The 22,171-nt window shown below is 46.0% G+C and overlaps 1 protein-coding gene across 4 annotated transcripts in view; it reads left to right on the plus strand.

The window, feature by feature from the left end:
- The window catches only part of dmxl1 (Dmx like 1), a gene marked incomplete at its 3' end in the record, with an annotated part of 327,508 nt that overhangs the window by 211,833 nt on the left and 93,504 nt on the right, over positions 1–22,171 (plus strand). For 3 of the 4 annotated variants that reach the window (XM_084323717.1, XM_084323720.1, XM_084323719.1), the window contains exons 26-32: positions 194–325; positions 7,944–8,076; positions 8,757–8,995; positions 9,420–9,696; positions 10,187–10,452; positions 11,383–11,517; positions 13,730–13,894. In XM_084323717.1, the coding sequence (XP_084179843.1) occupies positions 194–325; positions 7,944–8,076; positions 8,757–8,995; positions 9,420–9,696; positions 10,187–10,452; positions 11,383–11,517; positions 13,730–13,894 (1,347 nt within the window). The remainder of the gene's footprint in view (positions 1–193; positions 326–7,943; positions 8,077–8,756; positions 8,996–9,419; positions 9,697–10,186; positions 10,453–11,382; positions 11,518–13,729; positions 13,895–22,171) is intronic. The other variant, XM_084323718.1, reaches the window with a different exon arrangement.

The raw sequence follows: 22,171 nt of genomic DNA on the forward strand, positions 1-22,171 counted from the left end.
TCCCTCCCCTCTCCTCGCCTCTCCTTTCCTTATCTCTCCCCTCTCTTTTCCTCTCCTCTCCCCTCCTCTCTCCTCACCTATCACCCCTCCCCTCCCCTCCTCTCCGGCCCCTCTAGTCCTCAGGAGATGTGGCCTCACCCAGTGACAGATATATTGTCCCGTCTTGTCGTCCCGTCTCCTCCTCCTCCTGCAGGTCTGTCTGGAGAAGATGCAGGACCTGCAGCTGGCTCTGGTCATCTCCCGGCTGTACGAGTCTGAGTTTGAGACCGGCTCCTCCACCTACAAGAGGCTCCTCCAGAGACACGTCCTGGGACAAGACAGACTGGTACTTTTTTTTTTAAATATATATATTTGGACGGGACAATGCAAAATTAATGAACACTGTGGAGTGTAAAAATTGCCGGATTTAGCACGAGGCTAATTTCCATCTGTCATCCCCAAACATAAAAACAGGACTCATAGAAACAGTAAGGAATGTACAAATACATAAAAACAGGACACACAAAAACGGTAAAAACTTTAGAGATATGTCACATGTGTTCACATGACTGGTTGGTCTTCAGTAGGGATGCACCGAATGGGAAATTCTTGGCCGAAACCGATACCGAAAATAGAAAACAGTTGGCCGAAAACCAAATGCCGAAAGGCCGAAAATGATTCATAGAATAGATTTTTTTTTACCAATGTTGTGGAACATTATGATTATGGAAAAATATATGATTATGGCAAAACTTAACTTAAATAATAAATAATCACTATTATGGGTCCATAAAACATTTATTCAGCACTTCTGAATGCATACAGTACATTAATTCCATCTTTTCTCTGGCTGCCGCGGCGGACATCTGTGCTCTACTGAGCGCACCTTTCTAGTCCCCAGATGAATGTTCTCTCTTGACTCGGCACAGTAGACGCGCAACGTGTATGCTCGAGAATGATAATAATAATGCTCTTCAGATTATATTATCAACGACAGACAGCGTCAATGTGAGAAACACAATCCCCCCCCATCTCGCTCTGAAGAATATGCATATTAGATCACTCAGTGATTAACCGCAACGGGCATATAGTAAATAAGGATATAAAGCAGACGCATTTATTGGATGCGTTGCGCACAGAGTTTACATAGAAACAGCGCGACTCCCGACAGCGCGACATCATCACAACAACATGCATTAGGTTACAGGTTGTTTCTGTTTCGGTGATATATTTTCGGTGAAAAAACTCTTTCGGCAAAAAGCCGAAAGGCAATTTTTTGCCATTTTCGGCCGAAAACTTTCGGTGGCCGAAATTTCGGTGCATCCCTAGTCTTCAGCAATTTTTTTAGTTTAGCTGCTTTTACAAAAAATGGAACGGTATGGAATAAGAGGTGTCACTCATCATTGGTTAAGAAGTTATTTAGATAATAGGTTTCAATATGTAAATATTAATAATACAGAATCACATCTTAGAAGAGTAACTTGTGGTGTTCCACAGGGTTCCGTATTGGGACCCAAGTTATTTATACTTTATTTAAATGATATTTTTACAGTATCAAATATTTAGAAAATTGTTATGTTTGCTGATGATACTAATTTACTTTGTTCAGGGGAGGACATAAAATAATTATTGAAAACAGTAGAAAGGGAATTGATAGGCGGTTAGGTGGCCGAGCGGAGATTGCGTTTGTCACCAGCCCCGGAGCTGTGAGCTGGATTCGCCTGTTCGAATCCAGCTCACAGCTCCGGGGTTGTCACCAGCTTGGCTGGCCGTCTGCACTAATACAATTGGCTGTATTAGAGGGTGGGAGAAGCTGGCGGGGTGGGTCCGGGTCGTTGTAAACAGCGACTCCTACAGTTCGGTCGGGGCGCCTGCTAAGCGCGGATAGGACTCGAGGGTAATAGTGTGGTCCTCCCACACGCTACGCCCTCTCGATGAGAATCCGCGCTGCCAGGTGAAAAGAAGCGGTGATTGGCTGGACGTGTGTCGGAGGAAGCACGTGGTAGCCTCCACTCTCCCAGATGATCTGACTGTGGGGGGTAAGTGCGCAGCGACCAGGAAGGGACTGGGAATTGGCATACGACTAACATTGGGATGGGAGAAAATCGGAGGAAAATGGAGGGGGAAAAAGACCAAAAAAAAAAATAAAGGGAATTGATAAAGTTAAAGAAATGGTTTGATACGAATAAGTTGTCTCTTAATGAAAACAAAACACAATTTATGGTATTTGGTGGTGTTCCTACCGACTGTGAAATTAACTGAATTTAAATGGAACCGAAATTGAAAGAGTATATGAAACAAAATTCTTAGGTGTGATTATAGATCACAAACTCTGTTGGAAGCCACATATACAATATATCAAAGGTAAATTAGCCAAATCTGTTGGCATTCTGTACAAAACAAGGGAGCTGTTAAACCAGAAATGTTTGCATATATTGTATTTTTCACTTGTGGTGCCATACATGTCATATTGTGTTGAGGTCTGGGGGAATGTTTATAAAACAAATATAGATCCTATTATTAAACTACAGAAAAGAGCTATTAGAATAATAAATAAAGCTAGTTATCTTGAATCAACAAATCCATTATTCATAAAGTCCTGCACATTAAAATTTGTATATATGGTTTACATAAAAACCTTGGAGATCATTTTTCGTGCTAAGAGTACGAACCTACCAGCTTGTATTCAATGTCTTTCAACCAAGAGAAGGAAAGTATCATTTAAGAGTGTTGTGTATTCTTAAAACATATAAAAAGGTAAGAACTAATGTAAAAACTGATGTGTTTCAATTTTGGGAGTTAAATTGTGGAATAGTCTTAGTGACGGGTTGAAGTTGTGTACCTCTCAGGGGAGATTTAAAAAGGCCTTGAAGGATAAAATAATTCAGGAGTACAGTTTTGAGTAAAACATCAAACATTTATTTTTCTCTTTTATTTTTTCTCTTAACACTTTGACTGCCCAAGCTTAATTCCTTTTTACCCCCTTGAATGCCCAAGGCCACTTCAATGTTAACGTTAATATCGCCTAATCTATGTGTGTCTAATCTGCCCGTCGCATTATCAATGACCTATTTCCAGTCAACATTGTCGAAGCAGATTGTTTTTTTATCGGTTCATTTCCGTTTCATAGCATTTAGAAAACCCCTTGTTTTCACGGAGAAAGGAGGTTTCCATGATAATCGCCTTTTACTGGAATATTCTAGAACGTTGTCATTGTTCGGCCTATTTATGAATAGTTTTCAAATAAACGCTAGATTATCGATAGTATATGTGTACACATGCACGCTCGTGGCGCGCGCTGAAAATCGCTTCTCCTATTTCCTGACGGCACGCATAGTAGGGCTGGGCGATATGGCCTAAATATGATATCACGATATTTTCTGACCTTTCGACGATACGCATCACAATGTTTTTCTTTTTTTCCCCAAACAATTCATTATGAGGCTTACCAAGACAGTATTTGAGTTTGCAAGCTAACATTAAAGACAAAATAAAATACCCATGCATTTAGCATTTTTATATTAGATTTAGATTATTGGATTATTAGATTATATATTGCATATATTTAGCAATGAGATATTATGATTTAGATATGAAATATAATGAATTGAAAATGGGGGACCCTGATGTAAACAAGACGAAAGTCTTTCTCTGGTCTGCATCCTCCAGTCCACTGTTGTTGTATTGAGCTTTATACAACGGCATGCAAATTTCTCGATTCTGATTGGCCATTTACACGTCTTTATTGGCAACAATCCACGGTCCTGGGCTCAGGACCCGCCCACAACCGAATCACATATCACTCCCCGGCTCACTCCGGGAGAAAACAAGATCGCGGACAACAAATGGTTATGTTGAAAGCACCATAACGACTAAATATGAAGCGATTCTGTCAAGGGGAATGTGTTAGTCCTTTAAACAATGTTGGATGATGTAATTGATGGGTCTTGAGTCAATCTAGAACAAAAGAAAAATCGCGGATTGATTGATTGATTAATTGATTGATTTAAATTTCTTCCTTCCTACTTTCTACTGACTGCAGCGTTCTCTCTCACACTGTCCGACGCTGGCGTACCCACAAACACACACACACACATACACACACACACACACACACACACACATACACACACACACGCACGCACACACACACACACACTGTGACACACACACACACACGCACACACACACACACACACTCCTGTCTGCAACAGCGGGGGAGTCAGACTGAGAGAGAAGCAGCGCTGTTTTAAGTGAGCATGGTCTATTGAATTGATTGATTGGTTGATTGCTAATTTTATTACTGTACCCCTGGTTTCCAACTGGTTAAGTTTAGGCTAAAAGAAATAAATAAAAAAATAGGGCGAAGAAAACGTTTTTTTCCTATAGGGCAAAGAAAACGTTTTAATTTGTTTTACCTACTTTATATAGAAGCATCTAAGAATGAAGTTCTATGGAAAGTAGGTCTGCATTCCCTTAACAATTGTGTGTATTGAGCCGTACTGTATTGTACCCATTCTGCATCTGGTAATAAAATTTTCAATCAATCATTCCAATAATACACAGTTGGATGTGTTAGTTGGTTGGATGCACTTCAAGCTGCTTCCACATGAGGCAACTTCTCTCAATCATTCCAATAATACACAGTTGGATGTGTTAGTTTGGTTGGATGCACTTGAAGCTGCTTCCACATGGAGGCAACTTGTCTTTTTTGTAGTTGTGGGAACTACTTTTTCTGGCGGATGGTTTTTTCAATAAATCTTCGATTAATGTGTGTTTATTGTATAGAAATAAGGTTGGATGAATCTGGCAGTTGTATAAAAGCTTTACACCACTTGTAGTCGTGATTTGTGACCAATAAACCATGCCTAGGGGGGTCTAACGACCCTCGGCTGCGCCTCGGGCCTAACGACCACCCCTAGGCATGGTTTATTGGTCACAAACCACTCCTGCGCGTGATGTAATGCTTAAATACTGTATTGTACCCATGCTGCAATCTGTTAATAACGTTTTCATTCATTCAGACGGCAAACAGAATCATTTTGATTGACAGTCTAGTCTGCCAATTACGTCACACCGCTTGCACCCGCCCTGCTGTTCTTAGCACCAATCGGCAAGCGCGTATACATTTATTACTTCCGCCATTGGAGAGCTCAATGACAACAACAATGGTAGCAGTAGCTCCCCGCGGCCGACGTTTAGCTTTTAGCTCCGCCGGATGACTAAACGACTAGAGGCATAATGATTTTACTGCAACGGATGTTATAATAAAAGCCTTTCCATACATCTGTCTGATTGAAAACTTTATTAACAGACCGCAGAATGGGCACAACTGAGTCAGCACGGGCTGAGATATGAACGACTAATGCTTGCTATATCTAGGTCGACCTCGGACGTTGCTATGTAAATACCGCTCTCTACCGCAGTCACTCTCACCTAGACTGCGACCATTTTCAACTTAAGGTACCAAGCGTGATCACGGGGCTTGCGGTGGGTCAAAAATATATCATATATGAATTTCAAAGATACCCAGCGTACAATATGGGTTTAACACAGCTTTACAGTGGGGTCTGGAAGCTCGGAGTTGCTAATAAACAGTTTAAATCATTGTTACAAAACGAGTGGTACTTACAGAGCGAGCCGTCTATTTCCGCCATTGGTGTCACCGCGCATGCGCACCAGGCATTTGGCTGCCTGGTGCGCAGTCACGAAAGGGGCTACCATATCACATAATCACATAAAAGCTTATATATCCGTGAAAACGGGTCTGATTATCCTTAGACTTGTAACATAGATTCCTTACCTGAGATCAGATGGTATCCAAATGGATTATTCCAATTCCTGATCGCCATTAGAAAAAATCGATCTTTTTATTGATTCACCGTGTATACTGTAAAACACATATTCCCCGCTGCTCTGAGAGTCCAGCATGAAGCTGGTAGATGCCGGCTGCGTGAGTGATAAGTAAAATGTGGAGTGCAGGTTTTTTTTTCTCATTCATTTTCATTGAGTTCAATCCAAAAGGGTGAATTACCACCTGGGAGACGATAAGGGGCGCTTTTTTCACATCTGAGCGCCTGAGGTAGCTGAATTTCCAACGGTAGACTCTGTTGATGAAATATTAAAAAGAGAAAATACGAGAATTCTTGTGAGTGGGCATTCAACCCGCGGGGGGTAAACCCGAGAAATCTCGGGCGTGGCATGCAAAGTGTTTATTATATCTTGCAGCATATTTTAAATTTTTCTTTCTTATATTAAAGTATATTTAGTTTTTAAGAATTATAAAGGATAGGCAAAAATAAGCATGTGCTTCAGCCTATTCCTTTTTTCGGTCATTGAGTTTGGATTTTGTGTGTGATTTTTTTTTTTTTTTTTTTTTTTTTTTTTTTTTTGAAAGTCCACACGTGTGTTTTTGATTTATCTGTAAACAAAGACCGAAAATAAAACTATTCATCAAACTATTCATCAGTTGCCCTCTAAAACAAGCAAGGGTGGGGCTTTCCCTTATGGAAATGGGGAGACTGTTCCATGTTTGACTGCCTTTTATGGACGGGATGTTTTGGCCAAACGTGGTCAGTCTACGTTGGACCATGCAGTCACCTCTGGTGTCTGACCTGGTGCATTACTCTAGCCTAGGAGTTTGTATGTGCAAATCCCCCAGTGAAATGTCCTGCTACAAGACAGGAGTGCGTGTGTGCGTGCGTGCTAGGGATGGGACTTTTTTTTGTTTTGATTATATTAAAAATATATTTTCTGTTTCAGTTTAAATTCAGTTAAAATGTTCAGTTTCAGTTAAATTCAGTTATTATTTTTAATAGAATGGATCATTAAAATCAAAGGGTATTGCACATAAATAGGCACTTCAGAATCTGAAGTTCAGATATTCCTTCAGAACGTTGATCGGCTCAGCTGACAATAAATCAAAATGACACCATTCACCACCGTAGCCTATAATAATAGCATTGCATTGGCCTATCAACCGGTTTTAATAAACAGTAGCATGTGTATCTTTTAGCTCAATTAGGCTTTGAAAATTAGGCTGCCTCTAAATATAAAAGGAATTAAATAATGGTTTGCTTCAATAAAAAAAAAGTATTTAAAAAAAAAAAATTATATAAAAAAGATATTAGACTGACATGAAAATCGAATGTGGAGACTGGCATGGACTATTCGAATATTCTATCTCATCCCTAGTGCATGCGTGCGTGTGTACACGCAAGACTCCTGTCTTGTGTGTGCATGCTTGTGTGCATGCATGCTTGTGTACGTTGATTTATAAAGTCAGTCCCCTCTACTAAATCTTCCCCCGCCACGTCGTAGGACAACAGAGTCGGTAACACTCCTCGGCGTGTGTTGCACTTGCATAATGTAGAAACTACTCAATCAAAGCCTGTTGATGTGGCAACATTATTGACGTAGACAACGATGACGTGGGTTAACCAGGTAGTGTCCTTTTATACCTCTACCTAATTTCTGTGGCCGCGTTCCAACCGCTAGACGTCACTCCTGCACTGCATGTCCTGTACCCCTAAGCCCGAGGCTTATTTTCAGAAAATTTGCCTAAAAAGTACATACCTAAGTAAATGGAAGATTGCTCCACTTCTACAAGGTCCATTTATCATGTTCTTGGTATCTAGGGACATCTATGGACCTCAGCGAATGTATTCCCAGTGTCAGAAATATTGTCTGTTACTATGCTTGAGTAAATTGTAATTTACTGTCGATATTTACTGTTAACAAGAATGATTGCCATTAGACGCCATTAGAGATCTGATCATTAAAATGCAGCAAATCAAATCTTTAATTCCTAGCGCGTGTTACATGTTTCTGTTGTTTTGGCATTGGGGGACATTCTCAGGTACCTATTTTTAGCCTGGTATTGGATGACACTGGGCCACATCACCAGTGTTGATGATAACCGTGATTGTAATGTTTCCCCCCGATGTGTCTCCCATCATGTTCAGGTTCCGATCCACCAGGACCCGTTTCTGCGCAGCATGGCCCACTGGGTCCTGGAGGACTACAGCAGAGCTCTGGACACCCTGCTGGAGCAGCCCGATGACACCAACGGGCCTCCCGGGTGCTGCTCTGACTCTGGTAGGTGTCCCGGTCTCTCTGGTACCAGGAGGAGCAGCAGAGGGGTAACGCACAAATCCCACCAGGCACGGACGTAAGCATGCACGGGTTTCGTGCGAGAACAGCTTGCGTGGCCGTCCACACCGAGTCCGACTTCAGAGCGGGTGAAAGTGCACGGAGGAAGCACTGGAACAGCTGTAAATGCCTAGTCTATATGCGAAGTCAGTCCCTGTTTGAAGATTTTTTTTAAAGATTTCCAGTGTTCTGTTCTATTGTCCATTTTGCATGTATAACCCGTTATTATCTCATTAATTAGAATGTTAGAATTCATTTTAGAATGGTGATCAGTGTGACTGTACTCCTGAAAAAGTATAGTATGGTTTATTTGTATTGGGAAAGATCATACAGACACATTAGCTGGTTGAACAACATCTATATGTGTGGTAATAATGCAGATATTGAGTGTATTTCTGTGAAAATGCCCGTGGCGCACGCCTCTGATTCCAACCAAAGCGATTTTATCCGCTTCCCGCCCGCGAGCCGCTCGCCCACCCGCATGCGGCCGGTGGGAACAGCGACGCCTGTTAACATGGGAGCGAAAGTGAAGCGCCGATCGCTCGCCCGCGCCGCGCCTGGTGGGATTGGTGCGTAAGACAGCTTGTCTCTCTAACCCCCCGTCGTCCTCTCTCTCTCTCTCTCAGGTGCGTGCTCCATGTCCCCCTGTAACCCGGAGGTGTTCAACTTCTACACCTACCTCCGCAGCCACCCGCTGCTGCAGCGCCGCCACCTGGCCTCCTCCGACGCCGCCAAGGTGGGCCTGACCGCCGAGGGGCGTCGCGCCGACTCCGTCAGCCTGGTGGAGCGCCGGCTGTTCTTCACCGCCGCCTACGCCCACCTGCGGGCCGGCTGCCCCATGCTGGCGCTGGAGATCCTCTCCAAGGTACAGATCCATCCAGTCCGGTACTAGCAGACTGACCAACAGCCTCTATCCACGGGCTGTCAGGCTGCTCAACGATCAACTTGCCCCCCCTCGCACCCCCATCCCCAACCCCGGTGACATAACTCCCACTTCTACATTACCACAATAACCGGACTTGCATTGCTGCACTATACACTATTCCATCCATTGCAAGCCAACGCCCCCCCCCCCCCCCCCCCCCCCCCCTCCATCCATTAACTCGACTGGACTGTCACTGTACTATTTATTACACTGGCACTATTGCACTTGGGTCATTGTTGTTATTGATATTATTATTATTATGTATATGCTATATTCAGTATGTTTGTATGCCAGTGGTGATGCTCTAAACCCAATTTCGTTGTACCAACAATGACGATAAAGATTCTATTCTATTCTATTCAAGATGCCCAAGGTCCACAAGAGCCCCGGACGCCGCGCCCAGCTCCGCCGGGAGGACACCGCCGACACAGAGGACACCGAGGGCAGCGGCAGCAAGAAGGACCCGAACTGGTCGTCCCCGCCGGTCCTGAACGGGTACGAGTCCGACGGCCTGCTGTCCAACAGCCGCTCCGAGTCCGTGCTGAGCTTCGACTGGAGCCACCCGTCGCCGGCCGTCGTGGACGAGCCCCTGGAGCTGCGGTGGGACAGCGACAAGGAGGAAGACGATGAGGAGGACGAGGGTAGGGCTGGGCGATATGGCCTCTAAATGATATCACGATATTTTTTGGCTCTTATCACGATACACGATATATATCGCAATATTTTGACATTTCCTCTAAAGCACTTAAAAAGGCTTGATTTAACCCTTTGATGGATACGTTCATGCAAATATGATGATTTATAATAATCCCTGCAACATATGTCTGCATTAAACCATGAAGATGCTTTCAGAAATAATTAAATTAAAAGTTTCTAAAATGTTTAAAGAGTAGTCTACCGACACACTAATACAGAAAAAAATTTATTAACATCTAAGACAATTTATATAAAAACTCTTGGGTGCCTAAGACTTTTGCACAGTACTGTGTTTTCTATCCACTTTAGCCAAAAATACACACATATATACTGTATGGATGAGGGTTTGTGCAAAACATCACGACGTTTAAAAAGTGTATCGTTAATGAACTGTACCCGATATTTATTTAATATCGTCATATTGCCCACCCCTAGACGAGGGGACGCGCGTCGCCATGGAGACGGCGGTGGCCGACGGTGGCGGCAGCGTGTTCCGGGACGCGCAGTGGGACGGCGAGGCGGTCGTGGAGGGGGAGGAGGAGGAGGACTACATGCTGCCGTCGCAGGACGTCCTGGCGGGACAGATGAAGTTCTGCGCCTGTCTGAAGATCCTGACTAATGAGCTGCGCACACTGTCCACGGGCTATGAGCTGGATGGGGGCAAGCTGCGCTACCAGCTCTGTCAGTGGCTGGAGAGAGAGGTGAGGGCGGGACACACACACACACACACTGCGCTATCAGCTCTGTCAGTGGCTGGAGAGAGAGGTGAGGGCGGGACACACACACACACACTGCGCTACCAGCTCTGTCAGTGGCTGGAGAGAGAGGTGAGGGCGGGACACACACACACACACTGCGCTATCAGCTCTGTCAGTGGCTGGAGAGAGAGATGAGGGCGGGACACACACACACACTGCGCTATCAGCTCTGTCAGTGGCTGGAGAGAGAGGTGAGGGCGGGACACACACACACACTGCGCTATCAGCTCTGTCAGTGGCTGGAGAGAGAGGTGAGGGCGGGACACACACACACACACTGCGCTATCAGCTCTGTCAGTGGCTGGAGAGAGAGGTGAGGGCGGGACACACACACACTGCGCTATCAGCTCTGTCAGTGGCTGGAGAGAGAGGTGAGGAGACTGAGGAGGACTGACATTATAAACTACAACAGAATACATCACTGAGGACTGACATTATAAACTACAACAGAATACATCACTGAGGACTGACATTATAAACTACAACAGAATACATCACTGAAGAGGACTGACATTATAGATACTACTTACATCGTAGTATCTAAGGCAGAGCGTAGTATGTAGAGCAGAAAGACACCTCATTATACCGTTGCTTTGCCATCAAAGATCAAAGGAGCCTCTAGGTCCGCTCTCTACACAGACAGGTTAACGTTATGATTCTCTCACATTTCCATCCACTTATAATTCACTCACGCCACCATTATACATTATTTAATGTTATGAATGCACTCTGCAGGCCTCTCTCTCTTTCTCTTTCTCTCTCTGAGAATTAATTTGTAAACAGCCTGATGAAATGTTTATGCGTTCGTGGCCTATGTGTCCTGTGTAGTTGGTCAGGATGACTGAAACATCACTTCTTCTCTCTGTCCTGCAGGTGGTGGCTCTCCAGCGCTGCTGCTGCTACAGACCCTGCCTGATGGAGCCGCCAGGCCAGGCACAGGCCTCCGTCACGGGGGAGGCAGAGGACGGGCAGGTGGGTGTGAGCCGTGGTCTCTCAGATGACGAGCAGGTGGGTGTGAGTCATAGCAGCATTAGGGAGGGGGCAGGGGGGTACAGGCAGGGCCGCCTCAGGGGGTGTGCGAGCAGTGCGGTCGCACAGGGCCTCGCGGGAAGGGGGGCCTCGCACAATTTTTTTTTTCTTTTTGCGAGGCCCCCCTTCCCGTGAGGCCCTTTTTCATCACAGACCTAAAATCTAGTTTTGCTTATATGCTTATATATTTCACATTAGACACGTTTGTAGAATGTGTCTGACTTGTTCCTGGCTCCGCGGCTCTGCAGATAACTATTGGAGCTCTGGGGCTCTGCAGCAGACATACTATTGGTTTCAACGAAGGGAGGGGTTACATGTGTACAGTCGGCCAGCGTGTGTCAGCTGCGTCTGACTATTTCGCACGTGCAGCATTGGAGGTTATGCCAGCCAAGACGAAGAGGACGGTCGTTCGGCAGATGGACTGAAGATGAAAGTTGTTGCATGTTAGAAAGTTCAGTCAGGCTAGCCATGTCGGCTTAGCTAAAGGCAGGGACAGCTAGTTAGCTTTAGCTACGTTATAATATCGAGTGCTGCTAACGTGTGGTTCAGTCGGGATAGCCATGTCGGCTAGTAGCTTAGCTAAAGGCTAACTAGCATTAGCTAACCTAGAGAGAGCGCGTGCAGCATTGTTATGCCAAGATGAAGAGGACGGTCGTTCGGCAGATGAACTTCGTCAACTCCACACGGTTGTCTCCATCCTCTTGGACGTTTGGTGAGTTTTTAATGCACTCTATTCTATTCCCGCCGTGGAGATATCTCTCTCTCTCTCGGGCCGGCTAGCTATCGTGGCTAACGTTATGTTGGCTAACGTTATGTGGAGCCAGCGGGCCGGCTAGCTATCGTAGCTGACGTTCTGTTGGACCAGCGGGCCGGCTAGCTATCGTAGCTAACCTTATGTTAAGCTAGCGGGCCGGCTAGCTATCGTAGCTAACGTTATGTTGAGCTAGCGGGCCGGCTAGCTGTCGTAGACGTTATGTTGAGCCAAGCGGGCCGGCTAGCTATCGTAGCTAACGTTATATGAGCCAAGCGGGCCGGCTAGCTGTCGTAGCTAACGTTATATTGAGCCAAGCGGGCCGGCTAGCTGTCGTAGCTAACGTTATATTGAGCCAAGCGGGCCGGCTAGCTGTCGTAGCTAATGTTATATTGAGCCAAGCGGGCCGGCTAGCTGTCGTAGCTAACGTTATATTGAGCCAAGCGGGCCGGCTAGCTGTCGTAGCTAACGTTCTGTCGAGCTAGCGTCAGTACCTGGCCACTCTATTTGCAATTAGCCTATTTAGCTGATGTCGGCCGTTGGCTCCTTGCTACTTTGTTTTCTCTGGTATAGACCCTCTTTTTGGATTTAAGTGTTGATCTTTGTCCTTTTGGATCTATGTATATTCATGTTGCCTTTGTGAAGTTATTTTTTCCTTCTGTTTTGTTCTTCCATTAAAAGTTGAATATCCTTTAGGGGCTCATCTTAGCTGTCTTGCTTATCTCTCTCTCTGTCTGTACCACAGACTCATCTCTCTCTCTCTCTCTCTCTCTCTCTCTGGACCACAGACTCATCTCTCTCTCTGGACCACAGACTCTCTGTCTGGATCATCACAGACTCTCTCTCTCTCTCTCTCTCTCTCACTCACTCACTCACTCACTCACTCACTCACTCACTCACTCACTCACTCACTCACTCACTCACTCACTCACTCACTCACTCACTCACTCACTCACTCACTCACTCACTCACTCACTCTCAGCAGGGTGACAGCAGCCAGAGGAGCAGGAGACAGTGGCTCCAGAGTAACCAGTCTCTCTCTCTCTCTCTCTCTCTCTCTCAGCAGGGTGACAGCAGCCAGAGGAGCAGCAGCAGGAGACAGTGGCTCCAGAGTAACCAGTCTCTCTCTCTCAGCAGGGTGACAGCAGCCAGAGGAGCAGCAGCAGGAGACAGTGGCTCCAGAGTAACCAGTCCCCCTCTCTCTCTCTCAGCAGGGTGACAGCAGCCAGAGGAGCAGCAGCAGGAGACAGTGGCTCCAGAGTAACCAGTCTCTCTCTCTCTCTCTCTCAGCAGGGTGACAGCAGCCAGAGGAGCAGCAGCAGGAGACAGTGGCTCCAGAGTAACCAGTCTCTCTCTCTCTCTCAGCAGGGTGACAGCAGCCAGAGGAGCAGCAGCAGGAGACAGTGGCTCCAGAGTAACCAGTCTCTCTCTCTCTCTCAGCAGGGTGACAGCAGCCAGAGGAGCAGCAGCAGGAGACAGTGGCTCCAGAGTAACCAGTCCCTCCTCAGGATGTTCCTGAGTTACTGCAGCCTGCACGGCTCGCACGGAGGAGGCCTGGCCTCGGTACGCATGGAGCTGATTCTGCTGCTGCAGGAGTCCCAGCAGGTACGTGGAGACTAGATACATCGCTCCCCCGACACTCAAACACACTCCAACCTATACACAGGACACACCTTCGCACTAGGGATGGGACCAAATATTCGAATATTCGACCCCATATCTACATTCGATTTTCATGTCAGAAAATCTCAGCCTTGCTGGGGCGAGGCTGGTCTGTGGGGGCAAGGCTGGTCTGTGGGGGCGAGGCCGGTCTGTGGGGGCGAGGCTGGTCTGTGGAGCTGGTCTGCGGGGGCGAGGCCGGTCTGTGAAGCTGGTCTGTGGGGGCGAGGCTGGTCTGCGGGGGCGAGGCTGGTCTGCGGGGGCGAGGCTGGCTCATTAGTAGGTTGAGTGAGGTTCAGAGGAAATAGACAAAGCACAGGAGCACTCGATGCAGGGTTCCGGAACATTGTCTATCGACGTCGGAAGTGTCAAAATTCGTCTTTTTTTTTTTTTTTTTTTTTTGACGTAATCCGCTGGTCCCAGAAAGAAACTCTTCTCATTCTTCCTTGTTATCCTGACCTTGTTCAGCGCTCAGACCCCCTGCTGACAGTGTGAGTGACAGGCACCTAGGACTCATTAACAGGAAGTACGATCACTTCTGCTGTGTGTATTTATATACACAACACACACAATATGCACACTATTTGTTTGTGCCTTCCTTCCTCCTCCTCCCCTCTCTCTCCATCATTAATAACACATTCTCCCTCTCTCACACCCTCATTAACACACATTCTCCCTCTCTTTCTTTCTTTCTTTCTATCTCTACCTCTCTCTCTCTCTCTCCATCATTAACAACACATTCTCTCTCACTCTCTCATTAACAACACATTCTCTCTCACTCTCATACCCTCATTAACACACATTCTCCCTCTTTCGTTCTATCTCTACCTCTCTCCATCATTAACAACACATTCTCTCTCACACCCTCATTAACACACATTCTCTCTTTCTTTCTCTCTACCTCTCCATCGTTAACACATTCTCCCTCCCTCTTTCTCCATCGTTAACACTTTGAGTGCCAGGGACGCTTTATGTCGTTAGTTCATGCCGACATTTGAATGCCAGCAACGCTATATAGCGTTTGTTTGTCTTTTTTTTTAATTTATTTATTAGCGATTTGAATTCATATTTCATCAATCCAGCCTCACGCTAGTGCAGCAACCTCTCTCTGAGCTCCATTGGGAAAATACCGCCCCCTATCGTCTCTCCCTGTGTAACTGCACCCCATTGGATTAGACTGGGGCGGGGGGGGTTCCAGTTTCCTCATTTTACTTTTCCCGCAAGCCATCTGAAGAAATCGAAGTGATTGCCGAGCCGGAAAACAGCGTGGAATACATATTTACAGTGCCCAGCGCTGAATCAATAAATGCGATCGATATTTGGAATGGCGATCAGGAATTGGAATAATGTTTTTGGAGAACATCTGATCTGAGGTAAGGAATCCATTTTACCAGTCTTGGGGTAATCGGATCTGTTTTCAGTGTTTGCCCTATGTGTGTGTGTGTGTGTGTGCGCGCTGATCAGGAAATGAGAAAATAGATTTTTCAGCTCTCTTCTCTAGCGTGCATAAGTACACATATACTATCGATAATCTAGCCTTTATTTGAAAACAATTCATAAATAGGCCGAAAAATTACAACGTTTTTTGTGTATTCCAGAATATTCCAGTAAATGCCGTTTATCACGGAATCTTTATATTTTCCTGAAACTTTCAAGAAAACGAGGGCTTTTCAAAATGCTATAAAACGGAAATGAGCCGATTAAAAAAAATATATATATATATATAAAAAAATAATAATCCGTTTCGACAATGTTGACTGCAAACAAGTCATTGATAAGCGACTGGCAGATTAGACACATAGCCATAATTTAAGACATAGATTATGCATTCACAACGCTATCATTGAAGTGGGTGCTGGCATTCAACCATGTTTTACCATGTTAACCAGTGGCACTGATAGTGTTAACAACCATGCGTTTGCTCTCTCTCTCTCACTCTCTCTCACACCCTCATTAACACACATTCTCCCCCTCGTTCTCTCTATACCTCCATCATTAACAACCATGCACTCACTCTCTCTCTATATATCTTTCTCTCTTTCAATTCAATTCAAAAGGGGCTTTATCGACATAGGAAACATACGTTTACATTGCCAAAGCCAGTGTTAAAACAAACAAAGCAAAACGTTCAAACAGAAGAAGAAGAATCGGAAGAAATCAGTACAGTACAGAAGGAATTTGTGTGATTGACGGTCTTTATGGTGGTTGTATTCCGTTGGATGTCTTTTTCTTGTCACAGCAGCAAGATTTGTGAGCTGCTGTGACAAGAAAAGGACATCAATACAATGCACATTGTTGTATTTCTCCCAGTAGGGAGAAATGGGGGACCCTGATGTAAACAAGTCGAAAGTCTTTCTCTGGTCTGCATCCCCTTAACAATTGTATGTATTGAGCTGTACTGTACTGTACCCATTCTGCAATCTGTTAATAAACTTTTCAATCAATTCAATCAAGTATGCGAGTGTTGCGTTATTTGCCATGTTTTCAAAGTCTCTTTGGGAAGTATTTCTCTGATGTCTTGGTATAGTGGGCAGGTTGTTAAGAAGTGTAGCTCGGACAAGCTCTGGTGGGAGATAGGGAACTGTTCAAAGAAAAAGAGGGACTGTTAGATCCTATCACCAAATGCACCTTGACCATATGGAACAGAGTAGTAAAAACACACAAATTAGAGAAGCAGTCAGGGGTTCTGAGATGGATAGCACATGACAAGAGATTCAAACCAGGGAGGCTGGACCATGGATTCAGGAGGTGGGAGAGGGGGGGGGGCAACAGCGATATGCAAAATGATAGAGAAGGGGGAAATGCAAACACTACAAAAATTAAAGGAGAACTTTGGACTAGAAAACAGGGACCACTTCAGATATCTACAGATTAGAGATTACTATAATAAAGAAATAAGAGGGGACAAGGAAGAAGAACAGAATGGAATAATTAGGATGATAGTAAGGGCATACGAAGGAGGGAAAGGAAGGGTAATATCAGCACTGTACCGGGCTATAATGACCAGCAAGGGACACACAACCGATTATATAAGGGAGAAATGGGAGAGAGAACTAGAGATAGGAATAACAGGGAAGGAATGGGGGAACATATGCGAGGTGCAACATTCAACAACAGGATCGAGGATATGGAAAGAGTTTGGATGGAAAAACATAATCAGATTCTTTATAACCCCAGAGCTGAAGGGAAAATATGCACCAACACAAAGAGCATGCTGGAGGATGTGTGGGAAGGAGGGGGCAAATCACACGCACATATTCTGGGGATGTCAGAAGCTGAAGGGGTATTGGGAGGAGATAGGGGAGGCAATGATCAGAATATTAGGATACGGGTTACCACAAACAGGACTGGTGCTTTACTTAGGAGACCTGACACACGAGGGAATACAAGGGGGGGACAAATATTTAATAAAGATAATGTTGATAGCGGCCAGAAAAGCAATAACAAGACTGTGGTACAAAGAAGACCCACCGACAATAGCACAATGGGTAGGAATAGTGGAGGAGATACAGGATATGGAGAGGATAACACACATGCTGAGGTTACAGGAAGAGAAATTTGGAGAAAGATGGGGAAAGTGGGAGGATTACAAGGGGAACGAAAACGACATCACAGAGGAATAACCAAATGCATCACAAGAGGGCAAAGGGTAAAGGAGGAAAGAGGTTCAAGGAGGGTCTCTGAGCCCATGTCACACACTTTTGACTTACCGTAGTTAGCATTTTCTGATTTTATTTTTTATTTTTTAGGGTATTATAATTGTATTATATTTTTTGTACTTTATTATTTATGTCTGTTTAACAATGTTGTATTATGGGTTCCATTTTTGTGTAAGTGTTGTTTGTCGTCTTGTGTGCAGTGGGTGCACAGTCTGTCTTCTCTTGGGAGCCAGCTCTGCCTATGTCGGCCTTTCTCGATGGCTAGGCTGTGCTCGCTGAGTCTGTACCTAGTCAAGGATCTCCTTAGTTTTGGATCAGTCACTTACTTACGCCTTTTACCCAGTTTGTGACATAGGCCGTGAACAAGGGTTCTTCAAGCATCCCGATTAGGGTTGGGCATCGTTTGAATTTGAACAATTCTGATTCTCCATTTCGATTCCTGTTCTAAACGATTCTCGATTCCGATTCTTTGAGGTGCAGGTCAAAACAGGTCACAGCTTATTTCGCAGGAGAAAACAATTATTTGAAAAATCCTTTATTTTTTTCATACTATTCACATTGTCAGTTGACTTGATACAGTTTAATTTGGTTGCTGTACTGTAACTAGGGTATTAATTAACAAATGAATTTATAAAAAACAAAATTAAGAATCGAAATGCAAACATCTTCTTAACGGTTCTGGAAGTTAGGAACCGGTTCCTATTGCAACCGGTTCTCTGTGCCCAACCCTAATCCCGATCCTGAGCCAACCTCTCCAGCTGGCCTCAGGTGTGTCCCATCTTCTTGGCATCATCTTCCAAGTCTCGGCGCCAGGTGTTTCGTGGTCGGCCTCTTTCTTTTCCCTTGGGGGTTCACCTGAGAGATCAGTCACAGTGCTCAGGTATTCTGCCACTGTGTACTCTCTGTTTAGTGCCAAATAGCATTCCAATTTGCTCTGGTTTTGGGTTGATTATTTCTTTGATAGTTTTCTTTTTGTTTTCTTATAATTTGATTTAGTCCAGTGTGGTTTCTGTCTGGTGGCTCTGCTTGTGTTTGTGAGCAGAGTCCCAGAACCATCTGGCTGAGCGGGCATCTCTCTAGGGCAGACCTGGGCATTGTACGGGCCAAGTACGGCCCGCGGGATGATTCTGACCAGCCCGCAAAAGATTACATGATAAAAATATATATATATATTTAAATTTTTTTTTTTTACAATTTTTATTATTTATATATATATATATATATATATATATATATATATATATATATATATATATATATATATATTTTCATGTCAACGTTCACACGCACAATATACGCTTACCTAGGATTTGACTTGATTCAACAACAAAGCAGTCGGGGCAATGGCAAGCCGAAAACGGTCGAAAGTGTGGTTATTTGAAGTTTTGATATTTCTTTTTATAACTGAGGTAGGTAGATTACATTTTTAGAGACTAAAGTACAGAAAAAAGGTACCGTTGGGTACCGGTATCGATTCACAGGTACCGGTACCGTATCGGTTCAAATGTGAACGGTACCCATCCCTACTGAACACACACAACTGCAGGGCAAGGGCATTTTTGCTCATGAAATGCATAGCCATGTGAAAGCCTTCATGACAAAGTTGCAATTAATTTCAAGGCAACTAGGCAGCAACAATCTCGAACACATGAAAACCCTGAAAGAAGTCAAACCATCAGCTGATCACCGGCACAGGTACTCATCCATGTTAGGAGCACTGCATGATGAATTTTCAAGGCGTTTTCAAGATTTCAAAAAGGTTGAGGATGAAATGCAGCTGGTTTCCTCTCCCTTTACCTGCAGTGTTGATAGTGCACCCACTGATGTTCAGCTTGAACTCATTGACCTGCAGGAATCAATGCGCCTGCTATGGGCATGTCTGAACTTGCCCGGACACGTCTTTGAACTCTGTCTGAGGGGCTCGTCTGCTGGCGCCTCCAATGTCAAGGGCGGTGCTCAATGAGGCGAGCGAATAATACTATGGTGCAAACGGATGGCTTAAAGGTATATAGCTTATATATATATAAACAATATACAAGTTATACAAAATAATAAACGCAGACTTTCAGTATTAATCTGGACCCTTCAGAACAGCCGCCTCCTAATTAGTCCGCACCTAATTAGTAAATAAATGGGCACAGATTAAAATTAAAGTCAAGTCAACTTCTCCATAATGTGCTATGGGGAGTTGGAAATAATCTATAAAGTCAGTGGGTTATCGTCGTCGTCAGGGGGTTTAGGGATCTCCGGCAGCTCTATCAACTTGGCTACTGGTCTGGTGTAGGTCCGCCCTTGGACGATGACTTCTGCCGCTCTGACCTTCCCATCGGAACCAGTAATCACTTTGCTCACACGGCCGGCCGGCCACGTAGCTCGGGGTAGTGACTGGTCTATTATCATCACGACGGTATTCACGGTCAGGTTGTCCCCGTCTTTAACCCACTTCTGACGGGCTGGAAGGGAGGGTAGGTAGCGTAGGAGGAAGCGGGCCCAAGACTGGTCGGCCAGTACTTGGCTGTGTCTCCACATCCTCCGTCCGTTCATCTCGTCCTGTCTGTACACCGTCTGAGGAAAGGCCGGGTCCGGCCTCCCCATCAAGAGGTGGTTGGAGATGATGGGTTCTATGTCGGCTACGTCGCTTGGAGCGTAGCTGAGGGGCTTGGAGTTCAGAACTCCCGTGCTGGCGAGTGTTCGGTACACACTCAGCCGAGTGGTCAATCTAGTCGTAGACGTCTCCTGATCCGTCCTCAGGGGTGTGTGTCTGTAGTGAAGCGAGTCCGTCTTGAAACGCCAGACGAGGCCCAGGGTCATCTCTTGCGCCTCGCCTGGGGTGTGCGCCATCCAGGTCTCGCTGCTCGCTGCCTTGGTCTCTGGGGGGAGGCGTCGGAGAACTTGAGGGTCGCTGCTGGCCCACTGTCGGAGGTCGAATCCACCGTTGGCTAATGAAGCCCGTAGCTTCATTAGGATGCTCTCTGCTTCTGCTGGCGTGGATACGCTCGTCGCTCCCTTAGGCACATGCAGAGTGGGCATCCCGTCCCGCCTCAAGAGGGGGGTTGCGTATCTGAACACTCCGTCGACCTTGACTCTCGTAGTCTTCTGATCTAGTAGAGCGATGGCATACTTGTCCTCTTTGGGCCGAACCATCTTGCGTTCGGTCTTGAATGGCAGCGCGTCTAGTGTCCATTGCCTCTCAACGTGCTGTAAGAGAGTGTTGTCTGTCGCTCACCTTGGTGTAAAGGCAGCGTGTGGACGTTGGTTGGCTGGCAGGTCCGTAGAGGGGGCCTTGGAGCGTCCACCCCAGTCGGGTCTTAACCGCGGCTGGGCCTCCTTTGGGTCCGATGTGGGCCGCCTTGATTGGGACAATGAGGTCCGCGTGGTCGGAGCCAATTAGTAGGGTCGGTGTAGCTCCGCTGATGAGCGGTATGGGCAGTAGGCGTAGGTGATCGTACTTCTCCATCAGCTGTGGGATGGGGTAATCGTTGCGTGACAAACCTATGTCGTAGCTCATGAGCGCCTTGCTGATGCTGTACCGCTTCTCAGGGTGGTTGATCGCGGCAATGGTGAACGAGACGTTTTCACCTTTTATTGTCTTTAAGTCGCGACTAATGGTACGGAGGGTCATCGTCTCCTCTGGGCCCCGCAGGTCCAACTGGGTCGCGGCGGAGGCGAGGAGGAGTGTCTTCTCCGACCCGTCGTCGAGGACGGCGTAGGTGTCGAGTACCTTGTCCCCGTGGCTGAGGAGTACTCGTACTACCTTGAGGAGCACTCTGGAGCTCCCACTATTCGCGGGGTCGATGTGGATCACTTCTGTTCCCTGGTCGCTTTGTAGAGCTAGTCTTCGCTTGGGGGCCTCGCACAGTGATTTGCGGTAAGTGTAGTCCTGGGGGTCAGCCTTCATCCACTGATCCATTTCGGTGATGGTCAGTCTCTTGAATGCGTCGCACTGTGCCAGCCAGTGTCCTCTGTCACAGTAATAACATGTGATCTTCCATTCTGGAACCTCCATTTTCCATTCCTCTTTGGCGGGGGGGTTGTGACTCTTCTGTTGTGGTGCCGACTCGGCCTGGTACGTGTCGCACCGTGACTGCCAGTGTCCGCTGCGGCAGTAAGTACACCAGGGGGGGGGGGTCAAGACTCTTCTGTGGTGACACCGACTCGGCCTGGTACATCACTGTGATGGGCCTACTTTGGTCTCCTGGTGGGCGCTTGTTGCTCTCGTGCAGTGCTTCGAGGTGGGCGCCGTCACACTTGCCACACTTCTTCTTAAGGCGGCATTCTGCTGCCATGTGGCCGCGCGCGCAGCGGAAGCAGCGGCGGTTATCTTTAATCCACTGACTTACTTCGGCTGTAGTCAGTTTCTTGAATGCGTCGCACTGTGACAGCCAGTGTTCACTGTCGCAGTATTGACAGACAATCTTCCATTTCTCCTTGGCGTGGGGGTTGTGACTCGTCTGCCGTGACCCCGCCTCGGCTTGGTTCGAGCCACCCCATGCGAAGGTGTCTATTCTTAGGCTGCTAACCTCCCTGGCTAGGAAGTCAGCAAGGTCCAGGAGTGACTGTTCTG

The sequence above is a fragment of the Notolepis coatsorum genome (genome assembly GCF_963971535.1).
Source record: "Notolepis coatsorum genome assembly, chromosome: 10".
Classification (NCBI taxonomy): Eukaryota; Metazoa; Chordata; class Actinopteri; order Aulopiformes; family Paralepididae; genus Notolepis; species Notolepis coatsorum.